Source organism: Lampetra fluviatilis, chromosome 1, assembly GCF_964198595.1.
Source record: "Lampetra fluviatilis chromosome 1, kcLamFluv1.1, whole genome shotgun sequence".
In the NCBI taxonomy this organism is placed as follows: Eukaryota; Metazoa; Chordata; class Hyperoartia; order Petromyzontiformes; family Petromyzontidae; genus Lampetra; species Lampetra fluviatilis.
Window position 1 is genome coordinate 24,660,007 of NC_136275.1, and position 20,234 is coordinate 24,680,240.

At 43.4% G+C, this 20,234-nt stretch overlaps 1 protein-coding gene across 1 annotated transcript in view; it reads right to left on the reverse strand.

The window, feature by feature from the left end:
• The window catches only part of LOC144934269 (integrin alpha-8-like), a 123,809-nt gene extending 104,015 nt beyond the window's left edge, over positions 1-19,794 (reverse strand). The window contains exons 1-6 of the mRNA XM_078859953.1: positions 19,221-19,794; positions 14,548-14,675; positions 7,928-8,034; positions 7,086-7,212; positions 3,202-3,263; positions 1,232-1,277 (exon numbers count right to left, since the gene is read on the reverse strand). Of these exons, the coding sequence (XP_078716079.1) occupies positions 1,232-1,277; positions 3,202-3,263; positions 7,086-7,212; positions 7,928-8,034; positions 14,548-14,675; positions 19,221-19,438 (688 nt within the window). The 5' untranslated portion in view covers positions 19,439-19,794. The remainder of the gene's footprint in view (positions 1-1,231; positions 1,278-3,201; positions 3,264-7,085; positions 7,213-7,927; positions 8,035-14,547; positions 14,676-19,220) is intronic.
• Between the last annotated feature and the right edge of the window lie 440 nt (positions 19,795-20,234).

Sequence of the window (20,234 nt, forward strand, 5' to 3'; positions counted from 1 at the left end):
TTAACAGAAAATTGTATTTAAAAGTTATTCATCCACAATCTCGCTGAAAAAATGAAGAAGCACACCGCACATTTACCTCTGTTGTCTATGGATGCACATAAGATACAATGAGACGTGTTACACCAAGCAATAGGAATAATGCATGAAACGAAGCCTCTTGTCAACGAGTGAATGGTGGCCATATGTGATGTGGAAAGAATGGGGATAATGCGTACATCTGCCTATTCTCTGTGGGAATCACTAAGCAATGCAGCGATTCAAGTAAGGACATCCACGCATGGTCAACACTGGCAACTTTCCCAGAATTCTGTAGATACATAACAGGTGTGAGGCCAGCAATGTGTGCAATGAGCCTCATTGTACGTATGTTGAACTTCTTTCGCACCATACGTAGCCAACTTGCGCTAATCGGAGGTGTGCGGTTAGGACAACTAAACACAAAAAGCAGTTCTAAAGATATTCGTTTTCAATCTCGATTTACAAGTGCATAGCTCCAGTGGCTTCCTAATACCGAGAAAGAAGAGTTCCAGATGGCCACAGAAGTGCATCTTAAAAGCACGTGATGCAGTGACCATCTTTATTCAATAGCTAAACAAAAGCCGATGCAAGGATGACCGGATTTCGCGTGATGGTTTGTGAATCTGAGATGCTAAAATAATGACATCCGCACACCATTGTACACGAGACAATTGGATCTAGCAAGACAGATTTGCAAAATCAAGTTTTTTGCAGCAAACGTTCAACTCTCTTAAATGAGTAATACTCCCATTGACAATGTCTTATTGTATTCATGTGTCAGTACAGTGGTACCGGCGTCTTAATTTTGCAAACTTTTATTCGTGCTCAAGAGGGACCATGCACTGCCACCCACAGCGATTTCAACAGCCCCTCCCGCTCCCATCCCAGCCCCAGACAAGCAAGGAAACCTCACGCGGATGAATTGCCAGAATTTTCAGCAAATGCATTTCACGTGTGAAAATACAAATCAAATACTGTAAGGTTTTTTTTTACTCAACGCTAAATGTCATGCAAATTTCAGATTTGGAGATTCAAGTTGGCAGTTACGAGCTCTATGGATGTGAGCAACCGTAAGATTTAACAAATAACATTTCCATAACATATGGAGATAATTTACGCAATACATTTTCATGTCATGAATAAAATAATTAGATCTTGAAATCGCAGCTTTGTATATATACAATATTTAGCAGAAAAATTTGACAATTCTTACCTTGAGCAAAGAAGCTCCCTGGGCCTCCGAGCACCACCCATCCAGCCTGGAAGACAAAATAAATAATTACTTTTAATCTTAAAAATAGCCAATTTACGTCTATAGGACAATTAACTAAACGTGTTTATTCAACAGATAATAGAGGAAAAACGCACATTCTGTGTTGAACAACAATTCTAGAGGCCATGCAATTTGGAACACTGTTCAATCAGCCATTACAAAACGTAAACACGTTACTGCAGGAAAAAAGCTGCTTAAACGAGGTTTGTAAATAATGTACATGAATTTTTTTTCTTCTGAAAGGAATATTAGTTTGAAGATTAAACAATATTCATCGGGCAAGAAGCATACATTTTTTAAATTTTACATTTTAAGAATCATTGTGGAAACAACATTATATATGTCGATGCAGCAATATCCTCTACGTCGATCAGGATTTTGCTTTTCAGTTAGGTCAACATTGTGGTTTTATCAAGATTCTCGCCATTAATATATGAATAATGATTAACATTTGTAAGGTGAATTTCATCCGTACATCCCAATGCACCGTTTATGGAAATAAATAATTTCCGTAACCTGGGTAAATGGCCAGAACTGGGGGGTAAATGCCAGTTAAAGAGGTGAGTTTTCAAGACAGAATTAAATATATGTTTTCAAGCCATAATTAAACATATCTAACGATTCTGATTATATTATTAGCAGAGGCAAAGCGCCTAAATCTTGGGAGCTGCAATGGCAAAAGCCCAGATCACCCCAGGAAATGAACCTTGACCTTAGAGTACACTTCGAAGGCAATCCCGTAGATCTCATGGACCTCAGTGTATAAAGATGGATCAGTTCTTGTAAACATTGTGGGGTGAACCCATTGAGTGCTCTGTAGCCATCAAGCACCCAAGAAGATTGTCACGTTAATAATGATTGTATTTACACAAGCAAAGCTTGTTGATGTTAAGTCTTAAGCCACCGGTGAGGAGTTTTATCGGTCAGAATTTGATCGATATATTAGCACGTGTAAATAATATATTTGTAAAGATGACAATCTTGTTAGGTGGTGGAGAGTTAACGACACACATTTTTGGCATAATACAACCATGAGGCCCAACCCAAAAGCAATTATGGATCATTCAATTGGCTACGAAATCCTACGTTATAAAAGTCTCTGTTTATTGCATTTTCCTGGGGCCTTGTAATTTGAGCCGAGTCTGCAGTGCTCCAGACCACTCATTGCTCAATGCATTTGGAAGGCTTGTTGACTGAAGTTAAGTTTCTATTTTCCACATTAAAATAGAGCTGTGTTTAAGTTTTTTTTACTTAAACCATTTTTACAGCTAACCTAGTATACATTAACAATTATGTCCTCATCATTAACAGTGTGTGCAGGGGCAGGATCCCAAATTCTCCAGTGCATTATATGACCTCCACTTTTCTGGCCCACACCCAGTCCCCTGTTGAATTCCCGAGTATGCCGCCACGCAAATGACAAAGCTGGCGAGTATTTTCTTGCAATTCCCTTTTAACACGAGTTGGATAACAAACGTCTATGCACACGGAGTCATTTGTTCAACTCTATGACGAACCGTTGCCACGTATAATACATGTATTGCTGGCAATGTGGTTTGGCAGCGGCTTGCTCTGAGTAAATGGCAGCATGATATTACCAAGCAGGCAGATTAGGAGCTGCCCTCAAAAACTATGACGTGTTGTCATCCGGAAATTGCCAACAGCATATTCGTAGCAGGCGGGGTTGTTATTTATTCTGCAGATTGCCACCAAATACAATGAATGTTATCGGACCACAAGACCGTGCGCACATTTCCTATTTTACATTCTTATTTCTAAGCCAAAAGTTAAATGTTGCCCATCGAGGAAACAATACGAATGTATCAGATCGGGACTCGGGGGGCATGGTGTAGGGTCCACATTGTGGGATGCTGACTGCATAATCATGGGGGATGAGGGGGGGGCATTACCTTGGTAAAGTCAGCGCTAAAACCGGCTTGGCACACTCCTTGTCCATTTTGGTCACTTCTGCCTGCACACACACACACATTAGAAAAAAGGTTACATGTGTGAAACACACACGCACACGTACAGAAAACGGCATGCAATCATAAACATCCATGGCTTAACATTCACAGAATATTCTTTGGGTCTTTCGGTAAAGTCACGTAGATAGGTTCAAAGAAAATAACAAGTATAACCAAAAAGTACGACGTTTCGATCGCAACGCAAGCTGTCGTCATCAGGAGGATGACGACAGCTTGCCTTGTGATCGATTGTTATTTTCTTTGAACCTATCTACGTGACTTTACCGAAAGACCCAAAGAATACGAATTCCTGCAGTCACGAAAGCTTTAAGTCAAGATTCACAGAATATAAAAGTCACAGGATGCCCTGTGCACATCTCCCGACTTCTCTGTTGTTTGCGATACTCAGAGGCAACTGTTTTGCAACTGCAGCCACTTTCATTACAATCTTTTTGTTAAGAGTCAAGTGGCTGAATTCATATAGTTGAATGTTTGTTACACAAAGCAACGGCTGCAGGGATGGAAAGACACCGTTTTAGTTCCGATTGTGTTCATAGCCCACTTTTATCTCCCCTTAAGCTGGAGTTACCAATACACAAAAGGAAAATTGCGCATGCAATCTTATGCATAGACATGTGTCTGTTTATATTGAAACAACTAGGAACTTTAAGCACATATCTTACGAAACCCATGTTGTTGAATGATGGTGAGCAGAATCTGCGTTGCAATTCCATTTGCCACGCAGAGGACCACAAGATGAAGCATATTCATGAGGAATTGTGACGTTTCTTTTGCTAAAGAAAGCCAAGCGGACACGACTTATTATTGTTAAATCTCACACACATTTTCCCACGAATCGTTCCCATCTATTACAAGGACCTTTAAATGTCAGCTGCACGCAAGACACTTGTGTAGGCCCCCCATCTCTGATAATTCATTATTAACCTCAAGCACGCGTGCTGCTGGCCAGACGAGTTTGAGAGTTGAGGTGGCACCCATGCCTCGTAAAAGCACGAGCGATTCCCAAATAATAATTGTATGGGCCAGGTGCGGTGGCCTGTAAAGCAGGCAGGGTGTGTGTGGAGCACACAAAGACAGCATAATGCGTGTCTGACCACCGCCAATACAGCTACTGAAGTGCAGCACAAAGATTTGCGATTTATTATCAGTGTAATTTTCCTTCACGTGTGGTTTTTCCCTGGGAATGCCAGGTTATCTTCTTGGTTTTTTCGGTAAAGTCTTCTACGTGACTTTACCGAAAGAACCAAGAAGATGAATCCCTGCAGTCACGAAAGCTTTAAATCGAAATGCCAGGTTACTTTATTTTATTCAATCAGCTCATCATCAGAATGGGTTTTACAGGTAAAAAACACCCCTAACATTTTCGCCACTTAACAATTTTTTATTATCTAATATCTCTCTCTCATCATCAAGGCAATGTGGGATGTTTGTAGCTACCTTACTGACAGACCAGATTATTTTCATCAACAGGGTCATCAATGTTAGTAGAGTGTATCTATGCTTAAATAAGCGTGGTGCAATTGCTCATCCCCATTGTTTGAAATTACACTTTTCTCTGGCAGGAGCAAGTTTCCTTGCAAAGGACAACAAATGTTGAGGTTGCACAAAGCAGCACTCATTTCACCTTAAAATGAATTCCATTAATAGGTGATAAAAAAGGTATAAATGACCAAAACAAAACATGGTTAAGATTCAACAAACATTATTGGTCACTAGAAATTCAAAGCAATATAGCACAGTATGTACCTTATATAAAGAGTTCTGGTTCAAAAGCTCCCTTAAGGGAGGTGTGTTTAACCTCCTACAACCACTTTCACAAATGTTGCCGCTTTCGGCCAAACGAAGCCCCCACACTGAACCCTCAGGCCACCAGCACGGGTGAAGAGTTAAAACAAAGAACGGTTTTTATTTTCCAAGAATTTCAAAATAAATAAATAAACGTTTCTCTGCCACATGCACTCCGTTTTCAGAATTACAATTCACAGCCAACAAAAGCTGCTTCTATAGCATAAAAAACAGCTACACATTGTGCGTATGCTGTGAGGAACTACTGTTTTTTCAATAAAGCCTACATTATATTTATACATTTCTCTCACTTTTGTATAACTGCACTCTGTAGCACCATCACAACAAAGCCCCACACATGCTCTCTCTTCCTATATTTGTACAGAGTAACAAGGAGGGCAATATTCATCTTGGCAGAGATACAGTTGCACTTTGTCATTGCCACTGGCATGTAAACAAGTGTTGTGTCTGTCTCTAATGTTTTCCTTGATCAGGAGCTTTCCTGTAAATTAGGAGTAAAAAACGTGTTTTAATGGCTAAGGGGCCATCCATTTAGTAAGTACGCATGGAGGGGGTTAACCCAAATGCGTACACTTGCGTATGGGGGGATCTACTGACAATGTACGTACGCATAGGAAACGGGGTGGGGGGGGGGTTAAGCCTCGATAAGAAATTGTCTACATTGGCCTTCAAATGAGTTAGATAGTCCGGCGGTGGACTGTTTGCTTAAACACGTTAATATATTTATTTCCTGATCGTTTCTGCGTGGCCGTTCTATAGGATTCGGGTTGGGGGGGTTAAGCGTAAGTACGCAGGGTGGGGGGGAGTAAAATGCGCGCATGCGTACAGGGAGGGGTCAAGTTGACAGATTTTTGCGTACCTACTCAATGGATGGCCACCTAATGCTGACATATGACAGAATGCGGTGACACCACAAGATTGATGTTTCAGTGGGTCAGTCATTGCTGTTGGCTATTTAAAAAACCATTTTGCTTTTCAATGGGTTCAGCATTAGGTCGGCCGACTAATTTGACACTTGCCAGACACATTCACAATCAAGCACCGATTGTTGCGGGGGTCAGGAAATGAGATGCGCGCAAGGAACCACCCCAGAGTTTACTGCCAATTTAGCAAAGTCAAAAGCAAGACCGAAGTGCCTTTTTTGTCAAGTATGAACAACTATGAAAAAATACAAATGACAAAATCGACATGGTACAATTGACATTCGCACCTCCGATTAACAGGGTTGGCTACGTAGGGTGCATACGAAGTTCAATGTACATACAGTAAGCTGTAATTTCTAGGTGGGTTTAGTTAAAATTTGGGTTTTGGGTTATGGACTTTGTGGCCTACTCTTGAAGGATATCACGTGGCCTTAAAATGTACTTTGCAGCAGATGAATGCATCCGGTTTAACTTCCTATGGAAATGTTGATCCTGGAGTGCCATTGAGTGTTAGCCCCTCGATTGCATGGGTTATCTGTCGGTACTCCCAATTCTTACTCACATACAAAACAAAGCAGGACTTCACATTTCCATGCAGGACACTACTGAAAGTCTGGAAACTAAATTGATGCTTTTTTTGATTAAATAAGAACTATTACTATATAATTTGAAGTGCCAAATCATTGCTGCAACATGGACAAACATTATCCACTTCACAGAGCCAGCATAAGGTTTAAACATTCTAAGTATCTCAATGCTCATGAGCGCAATGGGTGGAGTGGCACTCATCTCCTTTAGTTTACCCAAGTCAGTGGTGGAAATTCCTTATTCTCATGGCGAGGGACCATTCTCACTAAAAAATGATCAGTACTTATTTTCCACAAAGTGAAGCTACTTTTATGAACCCTGGGAGGGATGATTACTGGCCAAGTAAACTCCAAAACTGGGATCTGATCTTGCAGTCATCCCATTGTGAGCTAATGCTTTCTATCGACAATCTGACTGGTTCTGAACGGCCGTGCATGTTTTCCGTATTTCCCTATGGGTCAATGGGAATATCGTTTCCAAGTGCATCACCTGTGCGGCAGGGAGAGTACTCTGCTTGGCTGGAGAAGTTTCCCCTTGAGAGGAAGCAGGTCCCCACAGGCTCCTGCTCGGCCTCCTCGCTCTTGAATGTGCGCCAGCTGTACAGGGGCGCACAAGCCTGCACGGCACAACGCAGCCAGCAGCACATGACAGCGGTACCAACGCTAGCAGCGCTCCTTAATCAATTAAGCATGGGGCATTGCTCATCACCATGGTTGGCCCCGAGTCAGGAGCGGAAATTCCACATTGCTATGGTGAGGAACCAGTATATTAATATGACAAAACAGTTGACTTCCCACAGTAAAGCCCATTGCGTTCGAACCCAAACGGAAACTTTTTATTGCAGGTTGTGTGCTCTGCCATGGTGCGACTGGCTGGTTATTTTTGCAATCGCATGTATTGCATTACTACTGGTAGAAACCTCTGGTTACACCAGCCCACAGGGGATTATTGTGTCCGTCCGTTCGTCGTGCAGGGAGGGGCTGGGTGGGGAGGGAGGGGCTGGGTGGGGTGGGGAGGGGAGGGTGGGGAGGGGCTGGGGGGTGGGGAGGGGCTGGGTGGGGAGGGGTGGGGCTGGGTGGCGAGGGGCTGGTCACCCCGTGGTGCCCTTATAAAACTCAACGTTTAACCTACTCACGCCGGCTTGTGCCCGCCCTCACAGTCGGGCATATTTGCGGAATACACCACGCAGCCGTTGACCCTGGCCATTGACCGAGCAACCCAACGTTCCTACCAGCTCCCTCCGCAGGAATGTGTTTACTTGGGAAATGACCGAGAACATAGGTGTGTAAACAGGTTGCTCATCTGCGGTGAACAAGTAGGACTCCACTCACCAACAGAGTTTCACCATGTGTCCTGACGGTGGCTCCAAACCACTGGTGCGACTTGAACTCCATTCGCTCCGGAGGGCTTCCCAAGCGAATCTGCGTGTACCGCTCATCTGTGCACACACGCACACATTTGCAAGCGTGTGTATATGTAAGCCAAATGCTCATATATATGACATGTCAGATGTCAGAGAGGAGGAGGATTCTCAATCAAATCACACATCTTTGAAGGATCAACCATCAAAACATGATGGATATTTACTCCTCTGTTAAATGCAACCTAGTAAGGTTGTGATATTATAAAGAAATAAAAAAAGTATGACACTTTTGAAATTCACAATAAGCTGGGAAAAAAAATTGGCCAGGGCCACTTAAATGAGTACCACTCTGGGAGGTTGCTTGTAGTTAGTCTAGATAAATATTTGCCTCCACCATGCAAATGTAGAATTTCCATAGGTTCTGGGCCCATAAAAAAGCTCATTTGACCTTTTTACTGAACTACACCACGCTGCCATTTACACGAAAAAAAAGAAAACAAAACAAAACAACGCCACATTTAAGCATTAGCCTTAAACAACTTAAGGATTTCAGATTACGTTTTACGTATTTTTTGTTTAACTCTTTTCACATGGCACAGGAAGGGCAGTGGTGGTAAATAATACTCAAGCTCCCCTTTCAATGCTGGCATAAACCAGTGTAATGGCATGCCATAGATCAAGCTTGCTATTAACATCAAAAAGCTGCATTTTCCATGTTATTTCTGCCATGGAAGCCGATACAGTACCATAGATAGCAAGCAGTTGGGGGCAGGGGACATCCATATTTACACAAGTGGCTTAAGAATCAGGAACTGCCTATAATCAAAGAACCCAAAGTGCACCGAGATGTTTTGTTATCAGATGCATGCTCCACTTAGATAAACAAATCAACATCCCTCAAGCCTCGACAGCAATAAAATGCTGAAACTGGTCATTCCCAAATGAGCCATGGAAAAAAGACAGACAGCCAAAGTGCCTCCTCCCACTACTCAATCAACAATAGGACACCACTCATTTCTGTTGGCAACACTGGCGAAATTCCACATTCCCATGTCTCTCTCCATTGAACACTTGTAAGGCTTCCCATGAAGTGGCACTCATTCTATCAACAAAAAATAAATTATTTCCCGATATAAAACCTTTCAATTGTGATGCATGGATTCAAATTACAGAACTGTTTGAATGAATATGGAGAGATAAGTGGTTCTGGAATGGCAGTGGTGTCTGACAACATGTGCCACAGACACACATCTAAGTGACCTTTCATACTGTCTTGGCCATTTAGGCACTTGATAAGTGGAATTCTGCCTCTCCAGAAACTCAGCCCACCTCCCACTTGATAGCCGATAGCGACAGGGCATTTGCTAGGTTGCACCAACTTTGCGCAAGGGTTTTTGAGTAAGACTTTAGTCATGTCCACATCTCGTTTTAAGTGAAGCCTTAAATATGGTTTTGTAGAAGAGAACATTCATCCTGAACACTGTTCTAGGAATAGGTAATGTCATAGTTTTTCATGCATCACCTAGTTCATTTGCATGATTAGCAATTCAACTAAGCATGACATATTGCAGCGTATGTATATGGTACAGTTCTTTGGAGAATAATATCTAAAAGTAATTCCACTTAATGTGATTTAGTGCTGTTATAATAATTATTATTTCTACAGCCGAGCAGGCTGCCAGGTTACCCATTCAGCTTTCCATAGCAATGACAAGATCACCGCACAGCCCCGTGTTCTTAAGTTTTCCCACGGAGGCAAGAGGGGGATGACTGAGAATTAACTCTTTTTTTTGAGTGCTACTCAGACTGCTTCCCGATAGCAATCAGTCTTCCCTACCCGTGACCCCTGTCAGACTTTACTCGGAGCCACCCCATCCCCTAATGCGTGACCAAGTCTCCGAGCCACAGCACTTCAAATAGATATCAAGTCTTTATTATTTTTTTGGCCAAATAAATGTTTACCTTCCCCCCCCACCTTCTCCTCCCACCTACATACTCCCATTCTTTCCACACGGTTATGCACCTGAGAATAATATTGTGTGACCACCTTTCAAAAGTTGCCCTTTAATTACAACAATTGATTTAAATATAATAACAAAACACTTGGACCGATGGGTTCACATATGCAGGATGCCCATCAAGGTATCATCCGTGAATAATGCATTATAATTGGACATGTTTAACGGTGTGGTATGCTGCTGGAGAGACGCGCAAAGTGAAGTACATGCGAAAAAGCACAAAAAGCTGGTGTGATTTTCAACAAAACACAAAGAGAAGTAATTAAACAATCACGCCTCAGGTGCTGGTAAACAGCTGGAACTCTCAAATTGATATGGTGCGTCGCTAATGCCATGGCGGGACATATTGAAGAATACAATTAAAACAATAAAATTTTCCAAGTAGGATGTGTGGGTATATTATCAGTGTTGTCGACAGAGCACAAACTGCCGATTCATGATATTACACTTATAATATATACCTTTATTAACCCCCTGTATTCCTAGTTTGGAGAATGCATCTCACATACATTACTATATTTCACATAATAAAAACCAAGGACTGCAGTGACCTTTAATTAGATTTCACTAAGATTTGTTTTCACTTACCTTCTCATTAAGCATACAGTACTTGAGGAATAACTAAGAAAGAGCAACGTTAATTCGCTATCTGTAAAAGGTGTTAAAGACGAACAGTGGAGTGGCAGCCAACAGAGAGAACACGGCCAAGAGAACGTTCGCCATGGAGATTGAGTGATGGAAGCAGCTCATGTGCAGATGGATTGTTGTTCAGAAGTGACGTGCCCATAAATCATATCTCAACGAAGTGGCTTATCAAGTGGAAATTTAGACTAGCCAAATACTCTAAAAGCATGTTTCTAAATGTGGAGGGAAAAACCGGAGGAACCAGGAGAAAAATCCACGTAACTACGGGGAGAACGTGCAAACTATAAATATACAGCCGTCAGGGTTAGGATCGAACCCACGACTCCTGCATACCAGGCGAGGTAATTCACATCTTACCACCGCGGCACCCATTTTTTTTGGTTTAAATCTTGTCAAAGTGTGTCGTAAACCCACCTCCACAGACACAGCCAATTAATAAAAGTGTCACGTGAATCAGACGTGCCAAATGTATTAATGCTTCACCATATTTACACGGGTGCGGACGTTTTGCTGGAGATTACATCCAGCAAAATCTGATTCTTAACAGGAGCTCAAATCGAGGGAAAGCACTTTCTGATGCGGGTCATTAAGTGTGACGACCCAAGTTCGAGTCCTGGTCACAACAAACATCAGTGATGAGCGAGTTCAGAACCGTTCCTGGGCTGTCAAACCAGCGCACAAACCAGCACTGCCAAGACTTAATCCAGCAGTGGATTGACAAAGGCATTAAATAATCGTTTAATTTGACACTCCACAGCTAAAGTCATAGCACACCTTTTCTGTCTGGAATTAGAATAATTGATGTCTGCTAGGTCCAAAGTGGAGTGAGCAAACCAATTAAAATCACTGCTCCACCACTTCAGTATTACTTACGACTTCCTGTAATTTGCCGACTGTGCTTTCCCTCTGCCTGCCTACTTCTTATTATCCAGTAGCATCGTAGGAGTAAAACAAAGGGGAAATGTTGTAAAGATATATTTTGTTACACGTATGACAACGTCGGCACATGCCTTGGACATATTCAAAAGTAAAATTTCCAATGCCACCTTATTCCGAGATTCCGGCTGCGCAATGCCTACCCTTCCTTTAGTAGCCCTGACAACTGCAGTTGAAAAATTCGACATTCATGTGGCAAGGACCACTGAACTTCTTCCAATATGGTACTTGTGTTATTAGAAACGTTCACACGAGGCAGAGCATCGTGGCATTGACAATGCCCATCTCTGCATACAGAGCCGCACGTAACATCATTGGGATGAATTCCAAGCCTTTTTTGTATGGTCTCAATTACACAACGTTATTATATTCTCTAGTGGTCAGGACTAAAAGAAATCAGCTTTCAAAGCCAATTGCCAAATAATATTTAGTTTCAAGCCAGATTAACCAGTTATACAAATCAGATTAATGATAGCAAGTTTTCTACGAGCCATCCCGACATCTTTGCTAAGTGGTGATATATAGGGAGCAGTGAAAAGCTCTCAAACAGGTGTCCAAGCGGAAGGAATGCAATAGCATTCATTGATTAACAAATTATTGGATGTATAATGGGTCACTTTTGACACCACCCTGTAGCCCGCAGTGAGGGAGGCAAACACCCAAGGAGAGGGCATGACCACTGCATGGTTTAATAACAGGCCTACAGAGCACCATAGATGATGCCTATGATCTTCCTTAAGCAATGTTTAGACACCCAAATCTATGGATTTGTGAGTCAAAGCCACAAGACATTGTAATGGTCCCCTTTTGAAATCACCACATTCAGAAAACCCACAACTCAGAAACTAAATCGAAAACACTCGCCAAACGTGTCTCAGTGGAAGCTTCAATGAAGAAATTGATTGATTGAGTCACATATCCATTAAAAAAACCACACCATATTCTTCATGTATCACTGCCAACACAGCACCTTCCATTTATGAGTCTCGCCATTGTTTATTCATCACTACACTTAAATATCTAATCACTGTATAGTTCTTACAGGACAAAGAACCACCCCTGGTATAGGGGCGCCATGGTAGAAATATTCTTTGGTTCTTTCGGTAAAGTCACGTAGAAAGAAAATAGATTAAATAATAGAATACGACGTTTCGTTTGCAACACAAGCAACCGTCATCAGGTAAGAATGAAAGAGAAAACAAACCTAGTAAACGTAGAAATATAAGGCAATACAACACAGAGAGTCGGCTAACAGTAGAAATATGTTAACTACCTCGCCTGGTATACAGAGGTTCGTTGGTTCGATCCCGACCCAAACACCACTATATTTGTAGTTTGCATGTTTTCTCCCCTCGGTCGCGTGGATTCTTCTTCGGGTCCTCTGGTTTTTCCCTCCACATTTAGAATCAACACGCATTCAGAGTATTTGGCTACTATATATTTGCACGTGATAATAATCCACTTTGTCGAACTATCATTTGTGGCCTGGTCTCTTCTGAAAAAGAGCCATATAGCTCAGTGGGCCTTATCTGGTAAAATAACAATAGTGAATAGTTTAGTTATCCGATTTACTTATCAGAGCAAGTTCTTTCAGCACGCACCAATTAAGCCCAGCACTGCGTATGCAGTGAAGGCGTGGCCACAGGCAGCAACCTTCATCTCCCCCTGCTGATACCGACAAACTGCAGCAGTCCTCCTTTTAGGTGGAGTCAACCTTGGGCAGTCCAAGGCCACGTTCACATACCAGGAAGCCTTGGTGCTTTGCATGGCCAGGAATGGAACACAAGCCAGCAGGATCATTGCGTAATGTGCAAAACAACGTCCACTGCTCCCCATCTAATACTTTTAGACGATCACGAGAAACCCATGTCAATTCTCAATTATGCTCTCCAAGTACCATAAAGCTGAACTTTGATAAATAGTCAATATTGCGCTCACAACTAAAAAGTGGCCGCGTGGATTTTTCTCCGGGTCCTCCGGTTTTTTCCTCCACATTTAGAAACATGCGTTTAAAAGTATTTGTTTGCTATACATTTAAACGTAATACGTTACTCTGTTGAGCTATCATTTGTGGGCAGGTTGCTTCTAAAAAAAGGAGCTATACAGCTCAGTGGGCCTTTCCTGGTAAAATAAAAAGTTTATAGTTTTCAGCCTATTACATGAGCAAACACTGTATCGCGAGTGCTATCTTGGAAAAGGCTAAATAAATATATGCTAGATTCACTACCTCGGAAATGTATGGCTTCACACACTACTCAGGTCCTTTCATTCAGGGCCATTACGTTATTACACATTGTGTGTGCAACACATGCAATTAACCCCCACTTCACACACGCAAACGCACACAAATCGCACGCATCCACTCATTATTCCCCCTTTACGGCTCTTGCGCAAACTCACACAACTATCACACTTGAATTGCAATCAACTGCGCACAAAAACATCACTCTCGCACGTCTGAGTCCAGTGAATAAAGCCCCATCACAAAGATAACGGTGCTCACTTTACTAGAGGTCTCCCCTTGTTGTCCTCCTGCAGCTCCTGATATGGCCAACAGTGAATTATGTGATAACTATTTGTAATGACTTGGTAATCTCATAATTCACTCTCATTAGCCATGTAAACACATATGTAGTGCTACAGTTTTGCGACCTGAGGTTTTCGCACGGTTGGCTATATACGGTGCGAAATGAAGTTCAACATACGTACATACTTTAATGTTCAATACTACCCAATGCCACCTCGGCTATCAAATGCCACTCAGCCCCCCACCCTTGACCTCTGCAACCTCCCCACCTCGGGGCAGTGAATCAATATACATCTATACAAAATATATCCTAGTGCCACATGCTCTAGATCAAGACGTTCTTGGACACAGAATATACACAACTGCCCACACAAAAGATATGATCAGTGCAACACACACACGCCACACCACTGTTACAATCCGCCGGCGCCGACTGTGATGAGGCTGGGTGGCAGGGCTTACCGGGCGGTCCCAGGGGAATGCGTGTGCAGTTCTCCTCACGCAAGAGGCACATGAAGACGGCCCCAGGCTGCGTCACGTTGGGATGCGCATCTGTGTGCGCTTTGGGGGCTCCCACCACAATGCCCTTGCTGCACACACACACACAAACACATTCCGCTGTAAGCATGGATAGACAGCAGACACAAGTGCGGTTAAATGTTGACTTAAATTGCGGTTAATGAGCTAAAATGTCTATTGAGACCAGGGCTGGCTATTTTGGACTCCATTAAAGTATAAATCGTAAGGCAACTTCGCATACATTAGTCCCAAGCAGGGTTTAAACACCATTTACTTCCAGTAACTGCGATGGCCATGGATCAAACTGGATCAACGGGATTATGGAACAATAAGCTACCACTCCAGTCTTGCTGCCATGCAGCACATGCACAAACGACAAATAAACTATGCTTACATGGCAATTTAAACGTTGATGAGAAACAGTGTTATGGACTTGATAACTCGTTTTATACATCTTTCGTCCAATGATGATGGGAGAAAGCATGCAATGTCTTGTTTTGCGTTGGGGTTTTGAATTTTAAAAAAATTGGCTTGTGAATTCATCATGCCAGCATTTTAAAATAATCAAATTCGCGGCCTACAGCTGTGGCCAAAAAGTAATCGTATGAGCCATCCACTCCCACCACGAATACAGCTGCACAATGACTTCTCCAAAACATTTTCCAGCTTTGCTTCCTCGAGCCAGTGTGCTTAGCAACCCAACCGCGAGCAACGATACAAATACTTTAGATGGATACACAGTCATAATTGGTGACTCGTACTTTCAGCGTATCACTACAACAGGAAAACCACTTATCAAACTGCCACATAAGCAAGGCGTGGAATAAGCAAGGCGTGGAATGCATCATCATAATCGGCAGCTCTTCCCACTGAAATACAAAAACAAAATCACCTTCGGCAGTGTATATTCCAAAGAAATGTGCTCATATGAGGTCACCCACACTCACACTGTCAGGCACTGTTCCGCAATTCAGGCATTGCGTTGGATAATCTCCCAGCCGTATGTCCCCACGTTTGTTGCATAGAAGTGCACGTTGTTCTTATGAAAAGGAAGTAAAATTCATAGCCAGCTTTGGTCGTCTTGTGATTTCCAGTCTGCAGACCAATTGTCTGGGCAGTAAGTAGATGGTTCTGGCTGGTCAATAATGGCTGCACTCAATGCACAGATGGGAATTCCCCCATTGCCAACCGTTACTCAACTTTCCCCACACATAGAAAAGTGGATTGGTGTTACTTAGTAAGAAAATAAGATTGTATAAATTGTACAATGTGGACAACATTAACACGGTTAATTTTAATGTGGCAGCTATGTGCGTATGTATGCAAGTCAAAGGGTCTCATTATGCGAATAATTCCACATTCTCCATGGTACAACGAAGGTTGATTTCCCATAAAACCATACTCATGTTACATACAATGGTTTGAGAGTTTCTTGGGATCTGGAGTTCAATGAGCAATGTTCGCACTGTGAATGGAGCACTTAAGCACTGTAACAGTGTCAACCAACCACAAACATGTACATAGCATAGGCAGTATTATTATTGTTGTTGCTGCAGTATAAATTAAGGTTGCGCGAGTTGAATTCCTAGTTGGGGGAATGATTCAGACCATCATCCCCCCTCTCAGATCGATACAATTACTGCCGCCTTGCAAAAAGTCAAGAGTCGTCGTCCGATGTGGAATTTCAAGCACAGACTCTCATGGCCACCAGCGAAGATAAGCGTCGCTCTACGCTCGCTACCACAGTCCCCTAGTAGAAGCACAAGGACACGAACTCGTTCTTGACTTACGAGTCGTCAAGTTACTGATAATGATAATACCGTGTTTAGAAAAAATAAACTGTAACTTCATGTAGTGGAAATAGATGCCGACACTTTTTTTGCTGTAAGACACTGTGTGTGTGTGTATCAATACGAATATTTAAAAAAACATTTAAATGTAATATAGCAAACATGCATACGATACGTAAAAATACATTTTAAAATCACCACACACACAGTGCGTCATGAAGCTGCCTACCTAGTTTGGTAAAAGCGCTTAATTAAATCATACACTTAGTACTTTTTTCCAATGTTCCAGCTCACAGCTGGCTCTCCCTTGGAATAAATCAAACATGCGAGCATGCCAGTGCTGGAACGCGCCCTGAGAGAGAGAGAGCAGGCACTGGGAAGGGGCCTCAACCGTATGGAGGCCAGATGGGACGGTGCGCCGTTTGACACCTACGCACGAGCCCATCTTCCCAAGAATTCTGTGACGAGCCCTGGGTGCATGCGTGTCAGCCCCACCTGTTATATTTTCTATTTTATACCGGTTTGGGGCACACTTGAGTGTTCGCGTTGGCCATTTTGAGAGAGCACCCACCGAGGCCAATGGCATTTGTTATTGAAGGAAAATAAATGTGTGCTATTGGACGGCCTGACAACCAAAATAATAAATTTCAATTGGAATTTATTTCGATTCCAATTTCAATTTCAATTGGAGGACGTAGGAGAACAAACAGCACCTTGGATGCGAGGTCGGTGGCTCAAGTTGAGAATGTACGAGGCACACTTCTGTAGCAGGCAGTCCAGCAATAGCTTGTCGAGTCATTGGTGTTGGATTATGGTGCGGTTATCCACTCCTACGCACAGGATTACTCCAGGAGCTCTGCTGTTATCTTACACAAAGCAAATACCTCGTGAAAAAATTGCCCAAAAATATATTGTAGGACCCTGCTGACAAGAAGCAATGGGAGTAATTTGAGGCTTCCATTAATAAACCACCAATATTATACAATTACGATTTTTTAATGCAACTGCATCTTGAGCCGCTGCACAAAAACCATGGGACATGAGCAATAAAATGGATATAAATTAGTGTATCGATGAACAATTATGAAGGTTCAAGCATTAATTATGCAAAAATAAAAGCAAAATGATAAGCGTGCAAAATAATTGTTATTAGTCATTTCCGATTAGGGTTGACATCTATCCGGGTTTTGCCGAGCCTGTCAACTCAGGGAATTTGCAGGAATTAATTATCTGTACCGAGCTCTCGTTACCGGTCTTGTGCCGAACTTTATTCCAGTCAACTGCAGTTTTGATAACGGACTCCCCGCGAATACATAGGGCCGGGTTGGTCTACAATGGGAAAAAAATGTGGTTTTACCCTACGGCTGGTGTGTGTGGCCCACATCGCAGGTCACTCACGCAGCGTTCAGTGCTGCCTGGGTTGTGTGGAAGCACACTCTTAGGTTTTTTCCGTAAAGTCACGTAGGTAAAAAATAAATGATGAAAATAAGAAATAAGAAATAAATATATAGAAAAAATCATAGAAATAAAATAATAAATCACGACGTTTCGGAGGCAACACAAGCTTCCTTCATCAGGTGTAAAAATTAACCCGTAAAAACAAAGTTTTTCACTATAAATCCTTTATATGCATGGCGGCTAGAGTCCTCTCGTCCTCTGGCTTGAGATGGCTGCCACCTATGGGTCAGATGATTTTCTGCCACCATTAAGCAATTGGTAAATAAATATTTTAAAAATGTTCCCTTAACAGTGTAAAATTTTGGAAAAAATGTTTCACGAAAATTAATTGTCACGCACAACGAGTCTGTGTGCAAAATGTCAGCTCGATTGGATCACGGGAAGTGGGTTAAAAAACGACCGAAAGATTTGCACGGTCGTAAGCAAGCAAGCAAGCACGCAAGCACGCAAGCAAGCAAAGCAAGTGAACTTAATAAAGGATTTTAAAAAGGAAGCATCTGACGATTGTCGCCCCCCCCTGCTGGCGAGAGCCGGCAATGAAAGAGCGCGCGTGCGTGCGCCTCCGAGCGAAACCAAAAATGAGTAGCATTGCAAATGAGAAAACTGGTGTGGGGAGAGCACACCCTCCTCCCTCCCACTAGATCAATCAAAAAACCCAAATCGATCGAGCCAGGCATTCAGAAGCTGCACGAGGGAACCCAGCAAGGAGCTCCCTGTCTCACACCGCCACCCCTTTCGGGAAAGGAAACTTTCAAGTCCAGGGATGATGCAAGTGAATATACCGATCAAAAACCAGGGCAAATTTCATTCAAACGCCATTCACCGAGGCAAGCAAGCCAGTGCGAAAGCTATTCATTCCATCTGGCCATACGACGTTACTTATACAAATGCATACCCCGGTAACTTTAAGCAAGTTTGGAACGGGTCTATCCGAACACATTTGTGTGCAAGTAAACACGCAAACGCGTTTGATATGCGGAGATGAAACGGTGCTAAAAAAGTGGGTTTTTTTGGCACCGTTTCAGCGGAACAAACGCGGTAGCCTCGCCAGGCATGCGCGAGTCGTGAACGGACGCAGAACGCGTGCTGCACACGAGTCGAGCAGGTGCTTGTGCACAACAACAACTCGAACGAGAGCAGTGTCCACGAGCAGTCAATGACCCACCCCGTCCTCTTACAACGCACGCGCACGTGATGATACCGATTTACATTGCAGCATACGGGATGTGGTGTAACGTGGTCCGTCAACCTTCACTCGGCATCCCCCGATATGATATCTCGTCCTGTGTTAAACTGTCCGCACAGACTGTTAAATCACGTACACACGCACATTAAAAAACCCAGCAACAACCAGAAACCATGCCGTACCTGGAGCTCTCTGGGCTGTAGAAATCCAACGAGTATCCAAAATAGCTGCCCTGAGGTCCAGAGAATACGTTGGGACGCGAGTCATCCAGGTTGAAGGCTGAGGTGGGTCCCAGCTGGGTGATGGAGAGTGCCACCACCACCAGCAGAAGCAACAAGAGGCTACCAGGTCCTGTGGTCGAGCAGCTCCCCCCGTGCCGTTGTAGACGATCAGTCCGCATGATGAGACGTTAAAGACCGCGCAAAAGCAGCAAGAACTCGGATCAACGCCGAGCGTACGTCCCCTATACCCGCCCCTAATTGATGGAACAAATGTGGACCCTTCCTAAAGTTGAATAAAATAAAAGAAACTTAACAACGATGACAAACTAACAAAAGAAAAGAAAAGTGAATCGTGTTAACAACGAAAACAAAAAACCCGCGTATCAATTGTATCCGGCGAAGGCGAATTCTGCTTCTTTGTAGCTAGAAGCGCGGCTGGGTTTGCTGGAGAACATCAGAAGCCGGTGGGTTGCGGTGGTGGCTACAGCAGCAGCAGCACAATCACGACTGAGCGAGGGGTCCAAGGCACTCCTTCGGAGCGTTGCCTCTCGCTTTGTGCTGACGTCACCCTTAAACCGAGCGCTGCTTCCCCGGCCCAACTACCCACCCCCACCGATTGTAACGGGCGAGTAGCCACCAACACACGCGCCCCCCCCCGCTCTCTCCCCTCCACTCGAGTGCCACCACGCCAGACTCCCACCCCCCACCACGTCACTTCACCACCAAACCTCTCCCCCCCACCACCCATTCCACTACCACCAGCAACCAAACACCACCACTCATTTTCCCCTCCACCAATCCGACCAACCACACCCAAAACTCCCTCTTGCAGTTCTCCCCCTCTCCCCTCCTCTCCCCTCTCCCCAACTATTCCAGCATTGCCATGAGGCACCATTCGCCCACTCCTCTCCCCATCATCCCACACGCGGGAGGCGCAAAATGCTGAGCCCACGCGCACACAGACGCATGAGCTTC